Source organism: Macrotis lagotis, chromosome 8, assembly GCF_037893015.1.
Source record: "Macrotis lagotis isolate mMagLag1 chromosome 8, bilby.v1.9.chrom.fasta, whole genome shotgun sequence".
Lineage (NCBI taxonomy): Eukaryota > Metazoa > Chordata > Mammalia > Peramelemorphia > Peramelidae > Macrotis > Macrotis lagotis.
This window is the reverse complement of record NC_133665.1, coordinates 95,443,393-95,468,221: the sequence shown is the minus strand read 5'-3', so window position 1 is coordinate 95,468,221 and position 24,829 is coordinate 95,443,393. Positions and strand designations below refer to the sequence as shown.

Genomic DNA, 24,829 nt, shown 5'->3' with positions numbered 1-24,829 from the left:
CTTGCCTACCAAGCTAGCATGCTCCATTTTTAAATATCTCTTAATTATTATGAAATTGGTTTTTTTATATTGAATTGAATCATTGTCCCTGTAAATTCCATATATTTTTGATAGTTCTATACTCTGAGACCTGGCAGAATAAATTTTTTCCATATGACAACCCTTCAAATATTTATATAGCTAGCATAACACTCCCTCACCCCCCAAGTTTTCTTTTTTGTAGGCTAAATATCCCCATTTTCTTCACCTGCAGCCCAGATAGCATGGTCTCTCCTATCAGTTGTCCTCCTTAGGAGGGACACCTTTCCCAAATGTGGTATTTATTATAACATAATTCTTCAGATTTGGTCTTGCTTACTGTGTGATCACCAACAAAAATTTACATTCTATAACCCCTGGTATGGTTGGAATCTGGATCCTAGTCCTCATGACCTACCAAGGCACTCACCTGACTGGTATGAAGCCAATATTTCAGCTTGGATTTCTTTTTGATTCGTGGTAGGATCAGCCTGTATACTATGTGCTCTCCAATGGTAGTTAGGATAGATAAACCAATACCAATGCATAGCATCACAAAGAGTCCTGAAAAGTGCTTAATCCCCATTTGTAAAGTCTAAGTGAGTAAAGAAAAGAAAAAGGAAATCCATTTGTAAAGAATGAAATCAGGGTTTGGGCCATTAGCATACACACAGGTTTGACTTTTATTCTAAAAGTCAGAGATATAATACTTGGGTAATGAAAAATAGTAAGTCCATTTAAGTATTTATTCGATAACTATTGGAACTAGATATAGTGTGGAAACAAATGAAAATGAAGCAAGTTCCCTGCCTTCAAGAGTTTACAATCTAGAAGTCAGCATTAAATTCAATCTATTAAGTAGTATTAAATCACTCTAAAAGGGTTTCTTCTGATTCAGGTTTGGGACTAGAGACTTATTCAAGTTTGTTTTTTGTCATTCACTCCTGGTTGTTCTAAATACAAGGGAGAAGAACCCTTCTCCTGTGTTTCTGTGAGCCTAAAGGAGTTGCCTCTGAGGTCTGAGAACCTATTTTTGCTCTGTTATCTGTTTTCATGAATTTTTGTTGAATATCTGTTTTAGATAATGAGAGCATGGTCAAGGGAAGAATGTTTCTAGAGAGGATAATCAGGTCTATGTTGGGATTCTTTGAGTTACTTCCTGATTCTCTAGATGCTTTTTGACCTTGTAGTCCATTATCTGGAGGCCTTTGAGAAAAAGTTGGGATGACCATTCATCAGTATATTGTAGAAGGAATTTTTGTTTAGGTATGGAGTAGACTAGATGACCTCTGAGGTCAATTTGAGCTGTTGTCAAATACATTGGGCTGCTTTGGTGGGTAGTATTTCATTTGAGACTGACTGCTCACTTTTCAGGGATGTTGTAAACAAGATTAATACTTTGAGTAGAAACTGGAAATATATGACCTATGAGAACCTTTCCATCTTTGAGAATCTTAGTTTCTTGGATGTTTCTAATCTCAGAGATGTTCCTTCTTTGTGTAAATCTAGGAAGTGTCTCTCTCCCAGTTTCCTCTTCCCAAAACAAGATGAGAACACTCTGTTCCTCCAGGTATCAAGTCTAAGTTGTGATTCTAAAACTTTTGGGGCCTCAGTTTTGCATTATAGTTTATATATACCATATTACTACAAAAGGCAATGCTCCCCAAGGGAAGAGGCTATTAACATTATTGTCTTTGCAATGTATCATCATCATCATCATTTCAATGATAAATTAATCATTGACCTTAAGAAATTTACCATTTAATATTAATGGTTATCATCTTTGCTTCTGTGTTCCATCTTTTAACTAAAAGAATCAAAAGAAATTTCAAATTTTCTGAGCTTGGTTTTTCTTTTTGTTTAGGGAGCTAGAAGAGGCATGTGCATCCTTAGAAGTCATCTCTAATATAATAGTCTCTAATCCATTAACTGGCTGGATGGAAGAACACTAAAGCTACCGACCAATTGCAGATTTCTTTTGCCTAACTTGTAAGGTTGGGAGGGATGTGGAAATGCATCCTTTGAGCATGTAACAGGTATGTAGATATATGAATTCCTTCCCTTCTGGGTCATCCTTTCAACTCCTATTCCTTATTTGGGGATAGAATCAGTGGCAATGGAATTGAAAGAGATTGATGATGATAATATTAATGATAACACTTATGCTTACATGCAACTTTACAATCCAAAAGTGCTATTGTCTCATTAGATTTGTGTAACAGAAGTGGTGATAGGGTTTATAGTACCTATTTTACAAGAGGAAGGAATGAGTTCAAGGAAGCTATATAGTGACTTACTCCAAATCACATACCCAGCAAATAATAATGCTAGGGCTCCAACTTAGGGCTCTTGATTCTAAGCTCAGTGATTTTCATTACAAAGGCTATGCCTATCAGTTTTTCCTTCCATTGGTCTACCTCTTTCATCACTTATCTTTCTGAATTTTATACCTAAATATTACTATTCCTGCCCCATCCTCTTATCCTCCTGACCTTCATATTTCTGCTTCTGATGCTCCTCTTGATTTCCATATTCCTCTTATTGGCATCACCACCAACCTAGTCACTTAAGCTTGAAGCTTTGAATTCATTTTTGTTTCATCTCCTTTATCTCCTCAAAACTCTCAGCTCTGCCTTTCCACAATTTCTCAGGCTTGGAATGTATAAAAGATGGTAAGTAGTATCTTTATGTCTGGTTTGATCTTATTTCAAAGGGGATCAATTTTAGAGATGTAAATTTTGTATCCCTTGGTCTGTGGGAATGATAAGATAGGAGATTAAAGGTATCAGGGATACAAGAATACACTGGGTGATTATCAAACTTTCAGAGGCACTAAATGGTGAGAAAAATACAAAGTACAAACTATTGTCAAGAGTAAGGAAGTTGTTGTTTAGTCATTTCAGGTGTGTCCTGTTCTTCATGATCCCACTTCTTTTTGGTGGGGGAGAGGTATTTGAGTGATTTCCCCTTTCCTTCTTCAGCTCATTTTATAGATAAGTACTGCAAATGGGGTTAAGTGACTTGCCCAGGGTCACACAGCAAGTAAGTGTCTGAGGCTGAATTTGAACTCAGGTCTTTATTCCAGGCTTGAAGTGCTATCTACTACACTACCTAACTGCCTAGGAATCATTGATGACCAGAGTTTATATCCAGACTCAGACTCTTAGTGGAACCCTGGAAAATTCACTAAACTCGTTTTGTCCTGGTTTCTTCTTCTTATGTAAAATGGGGATTAAAAATAGCACTTATCTTCCACGGTTATTGTGAGCATAAGATGAAATATTTGTTAAGTGTTTTTTAACCTAAAATATGGTATATATATATATATATATATATATGTATATATACATATATATATATATATATATATTAGCTATTATTATTACTGAAGCAAGAAGTTAGCACAGTGGATAGAGCACTGGCCTTGGAGTCATGAGAATGGGAGTTTGAATCCAAACTCAGACACTTGACACTCATGAAACTGGGTAAGTAACTTAACCCTGACTGCCTCTCATCCAGGACCATTTCCATTCATAATGATCCATATCTGGCTACTGGATCCAGATGCCTCTGGAGGAGAAAGTGAGGCTGCTGACTTAGCATAGCCACAACCAGCCCCCTTTCACTCAAACCCAATTCATGTGTTTGTCATGACATCATCTCCCTGATGTCCTGGTCCTCTTTGAGAATGAAGGACAAACATCATCATCATTGTTACTAATGAAAAAGTAGTGTTATTCTGAAGTTCAAAGGATCTGGACATTGGAAAAAGGCAAAAAGTTTGGAATAATGGAGTAGTAGAATTAAGAGTGCTGAAAAGACATTGAATTGCCCTTGGTGGACATCTTATATGCCCTGATCTGTGGATGTCATCTGTAGAACATTGCACTCATTCCTTCTCAACCTATTCCAGATCCATAGATTCTTTCCCATTAATTTCTTAACCTCCCTATTACATATCTCTGATATATAACTTTCTGCCTCAAAATATAAACTACAATGGCTTCCTGTGATCTACTATATAAAGTTTATACTCACAGGAACTAGAGTTAAAAATAATCTTAGAGATTATCTGGAATAACCACAGGGGCTTTTATCCTTTCTCATAGGGGGTGGGGAGGAAAAGTTGTCTAAACAGCTGATTCTTCTCTAACAACATGTTCAAATTCAAACTATGTTTTAGCATGGTTACAAATGTTACATGGTTACAAATCAGCTCATCTAAACCCATTTTGGGTTTTTTTTTAGGTTTTTGCAAGGCAATGGGGTTAAGTGGCTTGCCCAAGGCCACACAGCTAGGTAATTATTAAGTGTCTGAGACCAGATTTGAACTCAGGTACTCCTGACTCCAGGACTGGTGCTCTATCCACTGGGCAACCTAGCCGTGCCTGGGGTTTTCATAGATATTAGAGTGGTTTGCCATTTCCTTTTCCAGTTAATTCTATAGATGAGTAAACTGAGGCAAGTAGGTTTAAGTACCTGACTCAGGGTCAAAGACACAGATTTGAACTCAGGTCTTCCTGACCTCAGGCCTGGCACTTTGTCTAATGTACCACTCACCATGTTGTGCTAGCCCAAATCCATGGATCTTCTTTTACAGAGAAGGAAATTAATGCCCAGATTGCTGATGTGATTTAAGGTCACACTGGAAATAATTAGCAAACTTGATATTCAAATAATCTTCAACTTCTTTTCTAACAGTGAAGAGACTCATCAAAGATGAATAACTCTTGCCATTTTATATATTCAATGCAGCACTTTTGTTAAAAAAAAGAATTAGAAACAAAGTAGACGTTTATTGATTGGGGAATGATTAAAACATTATGGTACATGAGGCTTATTCCTCTGTTGAAAGAAATAATGAATATGAAGAATTTAGAGAAGAATCTAGGAATTCAGGCACTTTGAACTAGTGCTTGAAGTAAGCAGAACCAGGAAAACAATATGCAATAAATGGAAATGGAAATGACAACAAATTCAAATTGAATAATATATAATTAGAATAACCAAGATTGACCCTGAAGAAGACTTGAGAAAATATATCTGTGTCCTTTCAATGCAGAGGGTGTGGAATATTATCAACCATGGTTGATATTGGGTAGTTTTGCTGAACTACTTTCCCCACTTTTTCCCCAGGTTCAAAATTTTCTAGTTACAGTTCTGACATGGAGTAAGTTTCTCCTTTGGATTCTAATTGTTCCATTTCTAATTTGAAAGGTGTGACAAGTAGGGAGGATTGGTCGGGAAGCTAATGTAGAAAGTAACTAAAAATAAAATAAAAACTAATCTTACATCCTTTTGACAAAGCTACATTTCCACTGTACTTAGAATGATTCGTACACTTCTGATCAATCCTTTTTCCTCTTTTCTTTTTTTTTTTTGATAGTCTAATAAATCTTTATATTTCCCATTTCACAAAATGGTAGTTTTTAACAATCATTGTTTTTGGTAAGACTTGGAGTTTTATAGTTTTTCTTTCTCCTTCCCTTCCCATCCTCTTGCTCCTGACAGAAATCAATCTGATATAGGCTTCACATTTGTAACCATGCTAAAACATAGTTTGAATTTGAACATGTTGTTAGAGAAGAATCAGCTGATCAATCTTTTTTTCTAAAAGATCTAGCAGAATTTTAGAGTAGAGTAGTTCAAATGCTCCTAGAAGATGAAGTAACTTCTACATGAGTATATATTAAGAAGTTTGGGATTCTTCAGCTAGAGAAGACAAAAGCTCAGAGTGGGTCTGTGGATCTGATTGAATTCTGTGACATGATTAAAAGTTTTGGGAATGTAAATCCATGGATTTACTTGCTAAGTCTTGCAATTTTTCTAACCTCCTTCAAAACTTAAAGGAGGTAGTTAGCTTTTCAAAAGAAGAAGGAAAACATTTATTTACTCATTCAGCAGTAAATATGAGTTACTCATTCCAAAAAAGCTGTACAAAAGAAAATGAGTTGCCAGTTGGCAAAACAAGACCATTTGACAGGGAAAAAAAGGTTCACTCTGATTTGGACATAAATATTATTCTTCTTTCTTCTTCTTCTTCTTGTTGTTGGTCTTCTTTAAGATTTTCTTTAAAGTTTCTCTTAAAGTTTTGAGTTGCAAATTACCTCCTTTTCTTTACCCACCCCTGAGATGGTAAGCAATCAGATGTATAGATTGTGCATGTGCAATTATATAGCACATTTCCAAGTTAGTCATTTTGTACAAAAAGATAAGAATAAAAGGGAAAAAAAGAAAGTAAAAAATAGTATGCTTCAGTGTGTATTCAAACAATATCAATTATTTCTCTGGAGGTGGATAGTATACTCAATCATTGTCCTTTGAAATTGTCTTGGATCATTGAATTGTTGAAATTAGCTGTCATTCACAGTTCTGTTACTGTTACTATGTACAATGTTCTCCTGGTTCTGTTCACTTCACTATGCATCAATTCCTGCAAATTTTTCCAGGGCTTCCTGAAATCAACTTGCTTATCATTTCTTAAAGCACAATTATATTCCATTATAATCAGATACTACAGCTTCTTTAGTCATTCCCAAAGTGGCAGGCATCCCTTCAATTTCCAATTTTCTCGCCACCTCAAAAAGAGCTGCTATAAATATTTTTGTACAAATAGGTTCTTTTTATTTCTTGGATGTCTCTAGGATATAGACCTAGCAGTGATATTGCTGGGCCAAAGATTTTTATAGCTCTTTGGGTATAGTTCTAAGTTACTTTTCAGGATAATTGAATCAGTTCATAACTCCAACAGCAATGCATTGGCAGCTAGGTGGTGCAATGTATAGAGAACTGGCCTTGGAGTCAGGAGGACAGAAGTTTGAATCTGGTCTCACTTGACTCTTTTTGTTTTTAAACTTTTTTTTTAGGGTTTTTTTTTTTTAAGGCAATGGGGTTAAGTGGCTTGCCCGAGGCCACACAGCTAGGTAATTATCAAGTGTCTGAGACTGGATTTGAACTCAGGTACTCCTGACTCCAGGGCTGGTGCTCTATCCACTGCGCCACCTAGCTGCCCCCCCAGACACTTGACTCTTACAAGTGACCTTGGGCAAGTTCCTTAACCCTGATTGCTTCACATCCAGGGCCATCTCTAGTGGTCCTGATTCATATCTGGCCATTGGACCCAGATGACTCTGGAGGAGAAAGTGAAGCTGGTGACTTAACACAGCACCATCTCACTCAAATCCAATTCACATGCTTGTCATGGCATCACCTCCCTGATGTCATGGTCTTCTTTGAAAATGGACAAAAAAAGTTATAACAATGCATTAATGTCCTAGTTTTCCCACTTCTCCAACATCCAACATTCTCTTTTTGTCATATTAATTGCTATTGTTCATTCATTAGAATCTCTTCATTGTTGAAGTTAGAAATGGGAATTGACATGAAAATCATTTTCAGAATTATTAGAAGCTATATTAGGCTAATTCTGATTAATCAGTTAACTGATATAATATGTTATATATATGTTATATATTGCAACTTAAACATAGAATTCCAAAGTTAGTCTAAATCTTGAGTTATAGCCTTTTCAATTTTCCATTTTTTTCTGTAACTACTATATATTGCTACTATTTTAAATTCCCTATTAATATTTTCTTTCAAGAAGACTTGTGGGATTGTAAAAGTCATACCCATTTTTTCTTTGCAGTGTGATAAGGTTTCTTCTAAGGAATCAAATTTGGCAGCAAGTGGGAGAGGAGAAATGATGACTTTAATTCTCTTCTTTTCAATTCTCCTAGTCCTAGAGCAAAGAAGTCCATTTCCTATTCAGAAGATTTAATGGAGTTCAAATGACCTTCTGCTTTGGAACTAGTACACATTTTCAATCATTGTTCAGTGCAGGAAATGTTGAAAACTATTCAAGTTCAAGACATGGCATAGAGACCAAAGCAGATCCATGAGATTGCTTTGATAATGTCTCCTTGAAACAGGAGCCAAGGAGGTCTCTGAGAATATGATGTTTTCACTCACGGATGTTCTGTTTGACTTGGTGCCCAGTTTCTTTTTATGAGTAAGGAATCTGAAGCTCAGAGAAGTCACAGTTGAGACTAAAACCTGGGTATTGTGATTTCAAGTTCTATGCTCTGTACCCATAGAGTCTCTGCTCAAATTAATATGATATAACAAAGGTGTTGTTATGAACATTGCCAAATTAAATTCTTATACTTTGGAACTTCCTTTATATCTATTTATCTATGTATCCATCTATGGACCTGTGATTTCACTGATGCTGCTTTTTTCAACCTAAAAGAACTCTGTGAATACTAGCTATTATTGTTATTAATATTATTATATTACTATTTCCATTGATTCACATAATTAGTATATGTTCGAATTAGAATTTGGACTCGGGTCTTCCTGATTTTTTTTTAGGTTTTTGCAAGGCAAATGGGGTTAAGTGGCTTGCCCAAGGCCACACAGCTAGGTAATTATTAAGTGTCTGAGGTCAGATTTGAACCCAGGTATTCCTGAATCCAAGACCCATGCTTTATCCACTACGTCACCTAGCCTCCCTGGGTCTTTCTGATTTTAAGGCTAACTATCTGTCAACTATGCTATGATATCATCTTGGGAAACATTCTTGAAAATCAAAAGATTTTTTTTAGGTCAGGGATGTTGAATAATTGTAGTGAGTATATTATAGTGAATAGTTTCTGAGCCTGAAGGGCTAGATGATAATGGAAGGATCTATGTATTTTAAGTCAGAGAACCTGGGTTCAAATCCCAACTCTGCTACTTACTATCTGTGCAAACTTGACCCCGTTATGTAAATGTAATAAAGAAGATGGTAGATTTAAATGTAAATGTAGTAGAATGAAGGAGAGGAAAGGAGAATAGAGAAGAAGAGAAAAGTGAAGAGGAGAAGGGAGAGGAGGGAAGGGGAAAGAAGGTAAAGGGAGGGGAGGCATAGAGAAGAGAGAAGAGGAGAGATCTTTCTGACTGTAAAATGAAGAGGTTGAACTAGATGTTCTTTAAGGATCCTTCCAGCTTTAAATTCTTATTTCATTTTTACTCCACAGGTATTTAATTAATTCCTCTAGCCTGCAAACATGAAATCCCTGAAAATTTCAGGTCTGATAAAGGTTTTTAAGCCAGCAATTCCTTTTTTTTTTTTTTTAAAGCCAGCAATTCCTATGTCTGAGGAAGGAGGTGCACCTAGGGCAATGATTCCATGGTTGACCATCATAAATCATTTTAACCAAGCAGCCAAAATTAGTTCTAGGCCTAATTCTTCCCTTCTAGGGAAAAAAGAATGAGTTCTGATTTGGATGTGTTGTTTGGGGCTTACCTAGATGGGGAAGATTTACCTTGACTCCTCCTATCTTGTCTTGTCTCTTCTCAACTTTTCTTATCTCTCTCATTCTACCACCTTGAACATGTGTATATCTAAGTCTTGGCATCTGAATGGCTGAACTTGCCAATGATATAGCTTTCTTATTGTCAGTTTACCAGCATCCTCATACCTGTCCATTGTATAGTGTTACTTTTACTTTTTTAGGTTTAGTTAAAGAATTGATTTGAATTCATCATCTTTCTTTCATTTAATCAAAAAAGTAAAGTAAACTTTAGTTTTAAAGGAAGCAAACTTCCTTTAATTATCTTATAATGCAGTCATTGCCTAAATTTGTTCCCTTCAGAAAATTCATTCTGGACCCAGAAGATAGTCTTATGCTCATTTCTTGCATTTTGATTGCTTAGCTTGATTTCTAGGTGTTTTTTAGAAAATGGGACTCAGGTTATCGAGAACCTAACTTCACATTTTGTTAAACTGGAAGGAGTCCTACATTATGTAGTCAAGGGACTCAGTTTCCAATCCTGACTTTGATACTTACTACCTTTGTGAGCACAAGCAAGTCACTTTAATATCTTTGGATTTCAGTTTCCTCATGTGCAAAATGAAGGAGTTAGAGTAGATGACTTTTAATTTCCCTTCCAAGATTTAAAACTTTGATTTTGCAAGTATTTATCCTTTAGCAAGAGCCCTGGATTTTCTAATACTGACTGACAATAGGAATTTATGCCTGCTGTACATAGACCAGTATTTCCAATGGCTTTTTATTCTTTCATGAACCCCTTTCAATAAAAACAACAAAAATGCATTGTGAAACTCAAGGTAACTACTCATAATTTTCTGCAATTATTTACCGATTAAGGCTTCATTAAGTAATTTTTAGTACAAATCCCTTAGAATATTGTTGTGAACTCCCCTTCCCCCCCAGAGGTTCTTGAACCACTTAATGAGAACATCTGCTCTGAGCAATACTGACTTTTGAATATCCCTTGTGGGAACTACAAGTATTGAAGTCTAATATTCCATTGATATTTGTACTTCCAGATTCAATGTTTCAAGGACAATTAGATGGTCTCTTTGGGCTCCTGTGAAATAATCAAAATTGCTGAACATTTTGAGGACACATTGGCTATGGGGTGATGCATGAATTATAGGATGGAATTTGGTCTTGGGAAGATATGACCTCATATTCTGCCTCTGGCATTTATTATCTGTCCATGGATGGGTTATTCCCTTTCTCACTCTGAGCTTCAAATTTCTCATCTTCACAAAGGATGGTAACACCTGTCATATCTACCTCTAAGAGAGCACAGGATCATAGTTTGATTTTTTTTTTGTTTTTTGTTTTTTTGCAAAGCAGTGGGGTTATGTGACTTGCCCACGGTCACATAGCTAGGTAATTATTAAGTCTATGAGGTTGGTTTTGAACTCAGGTCCTTCTGACTCCAAGGTGGGTACTTTATCCACTGTGCCACCTAGCTGCCCCCAGGATCATAGTTTGAAAGATAGAAGGAATTTACATTATTTAGTACAACCTTATTATTAAAATGAGAAACCTGAGACCCAGATTTAATCTGGATAACACAGGATGTGAGATAGCCTGAATTTAAACTCAGTAGTCCTGACTTTAAATCTAAAATTCTGAAAACTTTAAAGTGCTATCTAGATGTTTGTCAGCATTATCATCATGTTATCATATTCATCTTTGTGCCATCATCATCATCATCATCATCATCATCATCATCATCATCATCATCATCATCATCATCATTGTTATTATCACCTCTAGAGAAGATTTTCATGGGGGAAGTTATATGCCTGTGGCTTTCTTCCTTGTTTTCATATATTAATTTTTTCCTTTGCTTCAACCAGATTTCTTTATCCAGAAGATTAATCCAAAAATTCTCCTTTATTTTTATGGAGATAGTAAAACCCTTTTTCTTTTTAATAGGATTATCAATATAGAACTGAAGGAGACTTTTGAGGTTATCTAGTTTACTCTTCCCTTTATACAGATGAGAAAACTAAGGGCAGGAATTTTTTTTAGTTTTATTTAGAGTAGAGTGTAGAGTGACTTGCCCAAGGTCACACAGCTAGGCAATTATCAAGTGTCTGAGGCTGGATTTGAATTCAGTTCCTCCTGACTTCAGGGCTGGTGGTCTATCCACTATGCCACCTAGCTGCCCCTGTCAGGAATGTTTTAAGCAACTTTCCCAAGACTATATGATTAAGAAGTGGTGAAGTAAGAATTTGAACCCAGGTCCTCTGATTCCAATACATTATTCTTTCAACTGTACCCCACTGCCTCTCAATTTCCAGCTTTACTACCTGTATAATTTCTATACTCATAGTCCCAAATGGATTCTACCGGATGATCAGTCACTTTTACTACTTATTGGCCTCTCCCTTGACGGCTGGCTCAATGTCAGAGGGACATGCCTGGGAGAATTTTTCTCCACTTCTTCAATCAGCCAACTGGCCATCTGAAACAGTTTTACTCAGAATTATTTGTCCTTTGATTTTTTGTGGCTTCTGAGTATCTAGAAAATCGTTCTTTATTATTCTTCACTTCAGACACTTTTTAGGCTGGTATATGTATGGAATCCAATGCCATCGTTTCATTTTTCTCCTGCCATATTTCTCACTTAGCCATTGCAACTGAAAACACAATTTGTTGGTCTTTTCATCAGCCTTTGCTTTAGGTATTTATCATCATGTAGGGAGGCAAGGTAACAGGCAGTCATGGTGGTAAGTACATTAAAGTGGTTGACTGACTGTTTGGGATGAAATCAAAGACTATAGGCCTCACTTTTTTAGCAAATGACTTTTTCTCCTCTTCAAGAATTCCCAGGTAAGAGACTGTGAGAAGCCTCATACAAAGATCTGTAGTGCCATTTGAAACAAAATGACAGTGAGAAATAAAACTTGCAGAAATGGATGTGATGAAACCTCTGTTACACAAAGACCTTGTTTTCCATCTTTATTTTTGGGAAACCCAGGAGAGAATACTTTAGGGTTATATCAAATAATCAGTTGAATGTTGGAAAGTGGTGAAGAATCTCTCTCATTTTCCTACAATATCGACTGTGTCATTTTATTTAACACACATCTAAGCTATTGGCCTTCAATCTGGAAAGGAATTTCTGTGCTAACACTCTCCCATTTGTAAGACTATATGCCATACATACTTATTCCAGATACTCTAGTAGATGCAATTTTTCATTCTTCATCATCTCTCTTGACTGTGACACATAATATTTGACTTTTGAAGCATTACTGAATTAATGATTTTTCTCTGACTGATTTCTCCTCCTTTGGACCCTTTCCCCCTATTTGACCATTAGCAGTCCTTTAATTTCTCAGTGCCCCATATGTATTAGTGGGGGGGGGTTACCACACCAAGAAACCCCAGAATCAATGAAATCATCAATCCAACTAAAAACCAAAAATGTTTCTTTCTCCCACAGCATCATTAAATATTAATCTTAGATACCAGAACAAGTGTATCACTGGTTGTTAGTTGGGATCACCTTTATCTTTAGTCATTGTAGGCATTGTAATTGTAGACTTGACTATGACACTTGTATAAAAGGTTCATCCCTATTGGCCTGCCAAAGTGCTGCCCTTTCTTTCTGTCTGGCCCATAGTAGTGGAGTTTCTAGAGTGTTAGATGAAACACTGTACACTTGGAGCTATCAAGACTTGAATACAAATCCTGCCTCAGATACTAACTGTGGGTGGCAGTGGCAAAATGAAGATGTAGGTTATGGAAATGAAGAAGGAGATAAATCAGAGTGTTTGAGGGAATATCAACATTTATGTTCAAGTGTTCAAGTCCCTAATTGTAGAAAGAGGAAAGGACAATGGTAGAGAAGAAGTTAGGTATAGGAAACTCTTTTAGGGAGTAGAGAGTGGTTTTAAGGCACAGGCATACCTTGGTGATACTGTGGATTTAGTTCTAGACCACTACAGTAAGGTAAATATTACAATAAAGCAATTACACAAATATTTTGGTTTCTCAGTACAAATAAAAGTTACGTCTAAACACTTCTTGTCCTATCAATCCTGGTCAATCAATGCCTCCTTTTCCCTGTCTGAGACTTCAGTGAGTTGTAATATTTTTGCTGGTAGAAGGTCTTGCATCAATGTTAATGACTACTGATTGATCAAGGTGGCAGCTGCTGAAGGCTTAGGTGGCTGTGACAATTTCTTAAAATAAGGCAACAATGAAGTTTGCCACTTCAATTGACTCTTATTTTTATTTGAACACTTACAGTAGGGTTGGTTATCAATTGACCTAATTTCAATATTGCTTGTCTCAGAGAATAGGGAGGTCCAAGAAGAGGGAAGAAAATAGAACAAATGGTGGATGGAACAGTCAGAAAACATATAATAACATTTTTTAGTAAATTTCATTCTCTTATATAGGTACAACTTATGGTGCCCTAAAACAATTATGATAAAGCATCAAAGATCACTGATTAATCACAGATCACCATAATAGATGTAGAAATAATGAAAAAGTTTGAAATATTCTGAGAATTATCAAAATTTGACACAGAGATATGATGTGAGCACATGCTGTTGGAAAAATGGTACCAAGAGATTTGTTCTATATGGGGTTGTCATAAATTTTCAATTTGTAAGAAAACACAATATCTGCAAAGCACAATAAAGTGAAGTGCAATCATATGCGGTATGATTGTATAGTTATAAAAATCTAAATGAGGTAATATCGATAAATAGGAATGCACATTGAGAAGATGTTGAAGAATAATGGTGGCTTAGGATGGCCTGGAATTGACTTGAGGAGCAAGGATTTATCTGTCTCTGACATGAAAGAATGAGTAAGCCTCACTTAGGAGGATGGCCAGGGATGTGATATTTTTTAGAGAGCAAGAGAGCCAGGGTTTAATGCACATTAGGAGATTTTAGAGTATGAGGTCATAAGATCATAATAGAAAGGGTTGGAAAAGATTTTAGAGGTAATCTAGTCTAGCCATCTAATACATTTTATAGATAAGTAAACTGAACTCTAGAAGACAGAAAAGATCTATAGCAGGATGTGGAGGAGTTTGCTCATAATAGAATAGGGCACAGTAGAAGATGACAGGAGAGGAGAGCTTATCAGGAGAGGGATGAGAGTGTGATATGAAAAGGCCTAGGGTGGGATAGGGTTGGGGTGGGGTTACCATTCTGATTTACAGAGATGGGGCAAAGGAGGCATTGATAGACCAGGGTTTCTATCAGGAGTCCTTTCCACGGTCCTATGATGGTTGAGTTGGTATAAGGATAGTAGCATCAGATTTCATGACTGGCTTTTCCAAATGCAGACTAGCTGGAGGTGGAGACCCAGGTGAGTTCTGGCTCCAAGTTCTGTCACTATACTGTGATTTGGTTTCCAGGATCACACAACAGCAGTTCCATCCCAAGATATTGGGAATGATATATATATATATATATATATATATATATATATATATATATATATATATATATATATATTCAGCAGTTTAAAAGAGTTTGCACTTGATTTTATTCTCTGATAGTTCTGGGGAACCCAGTGGTGAATCCCTCTAGTGTCTCTGGCTCTGATGCTTAGGAAGTAGATTTTTCTTCGAAAGGAGATCAACTTCATTTGTTTTAGGAGTAAGCTCCTTGTCAAATATTTATTTATTTTAAAAAAATGATTTATTTTGAATTTTACAATTTTCCCCCCTATTCTTGCTTCCCTCCACCCACAGAAGGCATTCTGTTAGTCTTTACATTGTTTCCATGGTATACATTGATCAAAGTTGAATGTGATGAGAGAGAAATCATATCCTTAAAGAAAAGAAATAAAGTATAAGAGACAGCAAAATTACATAATAAAATAATGTTTTTTTAAAAATTAAAGTTAATAGTCTTTGGTCTTTGTTCAAACTCCACAATTCTTTCTTTGGATATAGATAGTATTCTCCATTTCAGATATTCAAAAATCGTTAACTGGATCAACTTAATTTTAAAAAGTAAGTTCATAAAGTGATCATATATAATTAAGAATTTAATGTCAAAGTAGAGTTAGAAAATGAATCAAAGGACATGGGAATGAATGTCACTCAATCATTAGAACTCTGAAATGATAATAGCTAGCATTTATATAGTGCTTTAATGTAAATACTAGCTAATATTTAAATAATGGTTTAAGGATATATTATGAATATTTACATAGTACTTAAAATACTTTTCACAACTGAAATAAAGTGCTTTTCACATATTATTTCATATAATTCTTATACTCATCCTGTGAAGTAGCTGCTATTATTATCCTAATTCTTCAAAAGAGGAAACTGAGACTGAGAGAGGTTAAATGACTAACTCAGGGTCATAGAACTAGTAGGTTTCTGAGGCAATATTCAAATTCAGATCTTGCTGATTCCAAGTCCAGGATTCTATCTACTGTATCACACTGTCTCCCATAGTAATTGTAATGTTAATGATAATAATACACTTAAGGACATTTTAATAAAGAACTTTGTAACCATTATATAATTTTATCCTTGAGATAGTCCTATGACTATCTTATAATAAGGACGAACATGTATTATCCCCATTTTACAGATGATAAATTAAGTTTAGAGAAATTATATTATGTCCTCAGGGTCACATGATACACATATCATCATTATGTTCAGATGATACCAAAAATTATACTTTTTAAAATGCTTTTATATTCATTCTCTTACTGGTTTCTCATGCTTCCTCTCTACTTTTCTTCTGATGCCACAGGGAAGCAAAATATGGAATACTCCAGTCTCTGAAGTATTAAAGCTGCATACCACCCAAAGAGAAAATAAGAAATGCATGAAGGGAGTGAGAACACTGAGCCATGCTACCAGTCCAGAATTATGCAGGCGCTATTGCATAATGAAAAAAACAATACCAGAGAATTGTGTGAGTATAAAACAATGAGGACTGGTCCTATGGTGAGAGCAAGGGATCACTAAGGGAAATCCCCTATGCTCCATTGTATAAAAATCTAGACCAGGAATTCTTTTTTTTTAAATTTTCTTTAATTTATTCACACATTACTAAAATATTCTTGTTTAAGAGTAAACGTAATACCTCCCCTCTGACAAAAATATAAAACCTAATGAGAAACAAAGTGAAAGGAAGAGAAAAAAATGTGTTTTAGTCTGTGTAGAACAGGAATTCTTAAGTGGGGGCCTATGGATCTAAGGAATCTGTTGATGGACTTCAGGGAGCTTCATGAACTTGAATGGGATAAAATTGTCTTTTAATATAATTGGTTTCCTTTATAACTGTATTTTTTTAATGCATTAAAAACAGAGGAGACTTCATCAGAATGCCAAAAGGATATAAGATATAAAAAAGTTTAAAACTTTCATCTTTAAAAACAGAAAAACAAACAAAAACTTCAAATAACTAACATTTATATATGCTTCAAGATTGGCCAAGTCCTTTACAAATATTATGTCATTTGATCCTGACCACAACATGGGAAATAGGTTATTATTATCCTCATTTTTCAGATGAGAAAACTGACAGAGGTTAAGTGATTTGCCCTTAAGTGATTTACACAAGTACTATACACAGTGCCACCTAAGTGACTCTAGATCTAGATTAAATCCCCAAGAAAATTTCAGGTAGAACCTCTGAGGATAATTTATTGGAGGAGGGGAGGTAGAGGCATGGACAAGGATTGCACAGGATAAGAGGGCATGAATGGCTTGTGATTTGTACTACTGGAGGAGGTGGTATTCACATTGATGAAGTCACACATTCATAGATATGCTGAAATATATTTCATGGGTCTTTGACTAGTACACATTTCATTTACTGCTGAATAATAAATGTATTCTTAACATTAAAGACATTTTTAACTTCACTGATTTAGAGTTGGAAGGGACTTCAAGGATCATCTAGCCAAATTCCCTAATTTTGCAAATGAGGAAACTGAGACTCAAAGAGACTAAATGGTTCACCCAAGCCAGCCAATACAGGCAAAAAGTAGAAGAGCTGAAATTCAAACCCAGTTCTGTGACTTGTACTGTCTTGGTATTTTTTTATTATATAAATATTTTATTTGCTTTCTAATTATATATATATATATATATATATATATATATATATATATATATATATATATATATATTACTGGTTTCTACCTATCATTTTTTGGGTAAGGTTTTGAATTCTACAATTCCGCCTCCCTACTTTCCCTTTCCTCTCTCTTCACCCCCACAGAAGACAGTCTTATAATCTTTATATTATTTCCATGATATACATTGATTAAAATTGAATTTGTTGAGAGAAAAATCATATCCTTGAGGAAAAAATAAAATACTAGAAATAGCAAAATTATGTAGTATATATTGTCTTGGAATTGTTGACAACTGTGCTTCCAGTGGAATAGCTTGTTTGGTTATCCTTACAGGTATTCAAGAAACAAAACCCCAGCATTTAAACTTGGGGATGAGAGGGAAACAAAAAGACATCAATTTGCCAAGTTCAAAAAATATTTTCTTGATTTAAAATTAATGATTTCAATGGTGCCTTATTTTATTCCTGCCACTAGATGGCAATAGCCATACATTTAAAAACCTATTTGTCCAGAAGAGTTTTTTTCCTCTTTTGAAATCTACAAGATGAAATAAAGAGTATGAGCAGCATTTTATTGGGAAGTTCTTCTCTTTAGGAAATTCTTGTGAATTCCTAATGTTTCACAAGTGGAAATGGGTGATATATATGCCTATTCAGTCTCTTCACAAATAGAAAGTCCCTTGTCTCTGCTAAACCTGTTAATTGACCATTTGTGAAAGGATTAAGGATTTCTTTCTGAAATTTTTGTTTGATTCAGAGAATACATTTATGCAGTCACATTAGAGACAATTTGTCACAGTGAAATGAGAGCCATCCTTGAGTTTAAACTCTAAATCTGATATTTATTTACTTGTATTAGTCTCTGAGCCTCAGTTTCTTCATTGGTAAGAGGGGGCTTTATCTTCATAGTAACAAAATTGACTAAGAAGTATGGATAATAAAAGAGATCATTAAGCTTATTGTTTGCTGATTCCAGCAAAGTATTTGACTTATTAGGGCAAGATGTAGGCCATCTTCCAGCAAGATACCTCTAGTTTATATACTAAGGTCATATTATTCCTTTTGTTAGATTAAACCATAAAGATCAATCTTGTTTAATTATCCTCAGTGAATCTCAATATCAAATTTAGCATAAAACAGAAAGACATGCCTTCTGAAAGTGTTTTCTAGTATCATGGATGATAACTTGTTCAGAAGAGATATTCTCTACAGATTGTGAGGTTTTTCACAAGCTTCTCTTAATGGATGTCAGTTTGTTGATTGCTACAAGCCCCTAAACAGAGCCTTTTTATCAAGTTCCATCACCACTCTAAAGATAGCAGTCTAACAATTCCTACAGGAAAAAAATGAATGAAGAACTACTTGACACAATTATGATATGCAGTGGGGAAGGCCAGCTCTTTGAGTTATACATTGTACGTATTTTTGGAATAGCTACTGCAGATGAACAATTACCTGGGTCCAAAACTGAATAGGAGGATTGCTTATGGGAAATTTCAGTGCTTTTGGCAATCCTAAGCTGTCTTCTGTCCATTTTTTTCCAGCCTTAATATTCTTATACTCTCATTTGTTTAGAAGTCATGGAAGGCCAATATTCTCAAATACCATTCATTGCCTGACACTCTGTAAATAATTTAGAAATTTATGTTGACTGACTGATGGAAGAATCAAGGTTATGGGTAAATGTGAAGAGCAATGGAGAAAGTGAGTAGGTGCCAGCATATGACTAATGATGATTTGCATGCAAGAAGTTGAATAAATGAGATCATCATGGATATGTATGCTTAGAAAGTGAGGTAGACTGATCATGAAGCATAAGTAGGATATGTACAGTTTGCGAGGAGCACTAATATCCACGAAATATGAAAAGACTTATTTTCTTTTTAGCCTATCCCTTCTCTAAGCTTGTTTTCCTTATGACTAATTCCTTCCTGAATATTACCTCATGCTTATATTTTTATTTCTTGTTTTCATTTCTTATCTGTATCCCTGTTGAGTTAAATGTATTCCTATAATGCGGTTTAAAGCAATTAATGACAATCCATCTCACAACTATCATATTGGCAAAGTTGACAAGAGAGGAAATGATAAATGTTGGAGGGGCTGTGGGAAAGCACGTACATTGATCCAATGTTGGTGAATCTATAAATGGGTATAATCATTATGGAAAGTAATTAGAAATAATACACAAAAAGTTACTAACAGTATATGCACATTGATTCAGCTATATTAGAACTATACCCAAAAGAGACCAAAGAAATAGGAAAAGATCTTGCTCTAGTGGCAAAAAATCTAGAATCTAAAAGGAATGCTCATTAACTGTGGAACTGAATAAGTTGTATATATAAATGTATTTTGCTGTGAGAAAAGAGGAAATAGATGATGTCAAGAAGATATGAAAAGACTTATATGGCTGATACAAAATGTTATAAGCAAAACCAAAAGAACAATTCATATTATAGCATCAATATTTTAAAAACAAATAATTTTTGAAGACTTTTATAAACTGATGAATGTGTTGAGCAGAACCAGGAGAACAATTTATACAATAAAGATGTTAAGATAATTCTGAAAACTGTAAAACCTATGACCAATTTATGGACTATCTATGACAGCAGGGGAGTAATGGTAAAACATGCTTTCCACATCCTAACAGAGAACAATGTTTTCAAGATGCGGAATGAGACATAAACATATACATATGCATATGCATAATATTTGTATACAGTCAGTGGGATTTAGACAGCCAATAAGGGACTTTGCTTTGCTTGTCTGTATATTTATTAAGAGGAATTTATTTATTTTTTTCTCTTTATTTTTCAGTGGGAGTGGAGGTGGAATTGGAGGAAGGGAAAATAAAATTTTGTTAAAGAAAATGGATAGACTCAGAATATATTTATTTTTTTAGACATGACTAATATGAGAATTTCTTTTGCATGATTATAGATTTTTGGAGGGGTTACTTTCTCAATGGATGAGAGAGGGGAGGCAGGAGAATTAAGAACTGGAAAAAATTTGAATTTAAAAAAATTAAAAATACCCAGGCGAAAGGTGCTATAGATAATGAATGTTGGATAGCATTTTGGCGGTAGCTAGGCGATTCAGTAGATAGAGCACCAGGCTAGGAACCAGGCATATTTCTATTCCTGAGTTCAAATCCAGCCTTGGACACTTATTAGGGGCCCTGATGAGTCTGACACAATTGAAATGATTGAACAACAAAGAACCTGTAGCACTCTTGAATGATAATAAAATAACTCCTATTGTGTGCCAGTTCTTACAATTTATAAATATTATGCTTAGTACTTTATAATTATTATCCCTGAGAAGTAGGTACTACTGTTATTTTTATTTTACAGATGAGGAAACTGAGGCAACCAAAAGTTAAGTGACTTGTTCATGGTTACATGGCTATTAAGTTTCTGAGGCTGTATTAAGTCTTCTTGATTTCACTGTGTGGTTAGTTTTATTTAATTCTTTTATTTTGTTATAAGAGAGCTCCCATGGAATGGGGGGAATCTTAAAATGTTTGTTATGTAAAACCAAAACACATCAAAAAGCTTAAAAACTATGAAAAGACTTATTCAGAATATTTTATAGCTACTTTAAGAAGGATATATGGAAGAATATGGGTCTAGAATTAAACAAAATGAGAGAATATGGGAGGATTGTGGTTTGCATTGGTAGAAGGAGTGCATACCTTGATGATTATAGTTTCAATTAAGAATGGAAAGAATGGAAATATAAGTACAAAAGAGGTTAGAATAATGACACTGGTTCATAGAAGGAGGAGTACAGGACCTTTGATTTCACTGATATGGAAAACTCCTGGATGAGGAAATTACCATTGCAGTTCAGCAATTTCTTTGCAATTGAGAGTCTCTAGACTCTCTAGAACATTAAGCAGTTAAATGATTTGCCCAAAGTCACACAGCCTGTATGTACCAAAGGTAGGGCTTGAACCCAGGTCTTCCTGCCTCTGAGGTCAGTTATCTGTCCACTGTGCCATACTGCTTCTTACAAGTTTACAAATGTCAGATGTTAGTATTAGATCTCTAGAAACTCTTGGGGAAACCCAAGTTGCTAAGACAACGAATCTTAATTTAGCCTTTGAGTTCCTAAAAGAGTGACCTTTGAAAAAAAGGATTGCATGAAGGAAAATGTCTTGCTAGTGAAATTGCATACACTTGACAATGGAATGCATAATTTGAATGAGAATGGAACATTGATATCTATGGATGGTCATGGTGGCTGTGCTGATAATAATTGATATTTGTGATAATAATGCTGGTTAGTGGCAATGACCACAGTGATGACAAAGGTAATAATTGACAATAATCTCCCAGGGTCAAAGACTATGCTGGTTAGGTTTCATTACATTGCATTAGTTATTTGAAAAAGGCATTTACTGGATATTTTTGGTTAATAATTCATTCTATAAGCCATAACATTTCCACAGGCACACCAGACTGACCTTTCATGTTGGAAGAGAAAGTCTCCCTGCTTTTCTACCTATCTTATATATTTATTACTATATACAAGTCCTCTAATAGGGAATCAAGTTTTTCATTTGCTCATTAGAGATAAGGTTTAGAATAAGATATTACTAGTAGAAGTAACACATTAATTTAAATTCACATTAAGGTGAATAGCTAATAAGAGAGTCTCCCTCAAGGGTAGGTTTTACTGGGAAGTGGGTAGAAAGAATAGGAGTGGGCAGAGGCAAGAAGGAAATTAATACACTTAGAAATAGTAAAAGAGGTTACTAGTGAGTGGGGATCGGGCTCAGCAAAGGGACTCTGAACACAAAGGAAAAAACTCTTATTTTGTGATTTTCCTCCCCTACTCTCAAACCCAGTCCTATAGGTCCTTCTCCATCATAGTGTCTCATTGTTTATCAAGGACCATGGCTAAAATATTTCTAAAAACCATGGATTAAAAATTGTGGATTAAAAGGAAGTCTCTTTTGCAAAATTTTGGTTGAGCCATAAAACTTGCCATGATGTTAGAAAATATCACAAATTCTTATTTGTCTGGGATCAATTAAATCCAAATACTGCTTAAACACATGGCTTTGTTATGGTCCTGGTCAGTTTTGATTTCATTAGCTTTAGACAGACTTGAATTGGCTCTAAATTGGCAGAAGAACAGAGGAGACTGAAGCTATTCACATCCTCTCCTTGTTTTCCCTATGTAATTTCTCACTGTGACTCAGCTCAGTGTCTTAGCCATAAATTTGCCCTTGTTCCTAAATTCTATTTCTTAAGATGGTATCATCATACAGTCTCATCTTCTCCCCTTCTACCAAAGTTCAGATTTATTCTTAACTCTTTAATCTCCTCTATTTCTATGTCCAATCAATGGCTAGATATTGTTGATTCCACCTTTACAAAATCTCTCTCACCTTTTTTCTCTCCTTTCCACTCACATTGTCAACACTTTAGTTTTAGTCTTTCGTGACCTAGATTATATTAATGCAGCCTTTTAAGCTGGCCTTCCTGCTTCTAGGTGTCTCCCCCTTTTGGTCTACCCTTCACATGGTTGCCCACAAAATTCCACTTATGCCTTGCTCTGACCATTTTACTACTATGCTATTAAAAGACCTTCCATGACTTTCCTCTTCTTATTAAATATAGCATAAACATCTTAACCTGTCATTCAAAGCCCTTCACAATATACCTAATATTTCAGGCTCTTATCATGAGATGGCATTTATATATGCTAACAGAACTGAACTACTTGTTGTACCTTGGTCTTATCTTATCCTCTTCCATCTCTGCTTTGACCATACCTAGAGTGAATTCCTCTTCTCATTCTCATATTGGCCTGCTGAAATCTCTCCATTCCTTTAGGATCCAAATCAGAATCTTCTTGCTTTCTTCCTGGATTCTGTCTTGGATATAGTTGAGACTGGCACAGAAGTCTGATGCTTCCTCATCATGTCCACACTCCCCACTATCATTGCCCCACTACTGTCCTTTGGATGCTAAGACCCTTAAGAAGAAGGTCTATGCTTTATATTCAGAGCTCAGCATAGCACCTTGTATAGAACAGGTGTTTAATAAAAACTTGTTGAATTGAATTTGTTGACATGAAAAGAAATAAATGTCACTTTGTTTCCTTACAAGCTTCCAGATATAATGCCCAATCACATTATATTTGATCTTATATTTAGTCTACACAGAAGGATATTTCCAGGGGAAACACTTATCTGTCAAAATAATTTCTGATATGCAAGGAGGATCTTCTCTTGGTGACAGTGTATATTGATTGATGACCTCTCATTGCCCATCAGTAATTTGGATTAAGTTGGATTGAAGACTGTGTAATTTCAAAATCAAAGTGGGACAGGCTGGGTCAAGAAATGGCCAGATTTTCACAGGCAGAAGCAACTGCATTAGAATTTGGCTTCTCCCCAAGAACATTTCTCTCTGGGTTTTTAATATGACATCAAAGACAAACTAGACTGAAATCTCCCTTATGTCAGCATTTTCTGATGTATTTGCTGTGCTTTCCATTGTTGTTAGGGTATAAATGGCTCAAAAAAACTGGAAGAAAGAAATATTCTTGAATAAATTCTATTATTTCCTCTTAATAAGCCTAAGCAGGCCTAATCAGAGCTATGTTTTAGGATTTTAGAGATAAAGTTGGGGCAGCTGGGAAGAGAGTGAAGAGATGGCTTTGTGGCATCTCGAGTTGTACAGTACTGATTTCATCATTTAAGCCAAGCTACAATGTCCTGATCCAAAGTTTATTCATTCTATATTTGTCTTCTCAAGTTCAGGAATAATAATGATAAAATGATAATAATTTATGCTAATGATCTTCTGCTACCAAGATTCAACTGAACTAGCATTATTAAGTCCCTACGGTGAATGCATCTTTATGCTGGGTGATGGGAGAAAATGTCAAGTTTCTCTCCCCACCTTTGTATTTTATAGTTTAGTAAGGAGAAATGACATATGCAGATAGCTAAAATTTAAAATAGTCTGGCATCTACTATGGAGTGACCAAAAGTACTGTCTGATATTCAAGGGAGGGAGGAATATTTGTTACCAAATGGATAATCTCGAAGGGCTTAATGGGAAAAATGACCATAACCAAAAAAATTAAGCATAAAGATATGGTTAGAAATTCAACAGAGTGAGAGGAAGGGCATTCCATGCAGAGAGCAAAGATGGTGAAAAAAGAAGACAAAGAAAGGGAAAAGATTCAGGATGTGTTTGGGGAACAAATGATAATCTGTTTTTACTGAATTACTGAGAACTGAAAGAGAGAGGGATGTAATAAGACTGGAAAGATAGTATAGCACTAGGTTGTGCCACAAAGAACTATTTAAATATTACTCAAAGGATTTCTGAAAACTTTTAAGTAGAGGAGTGACATGACTGGTTGTATGTGTATATCAGGGACATT

General features: G+C 35.3%; 1 protein-coding gene across 1 annotated transcript in view; it reads right to left on the bottom strand.

Annotated features, from left to right (window-relative positions):
* Window positions 1–24,829, bottom strand: part of GRIN3A (glutamate ionotropic receptor NMDA type subunit 3A) — a 170,455-nt gene that overhangs the window by 16,230 nt on the left and 129,396 nt on the right. The window contains exon 7 of the mRNA XM_074199019.1: window positions 449–613. Within this exon, the coding sequence (XP_074055120.1) occupies window positions 449–613 (165 nt within the window). The remainder of the gene's footprint in view (window positions 1–448; window positions 614–24,829) is intronic.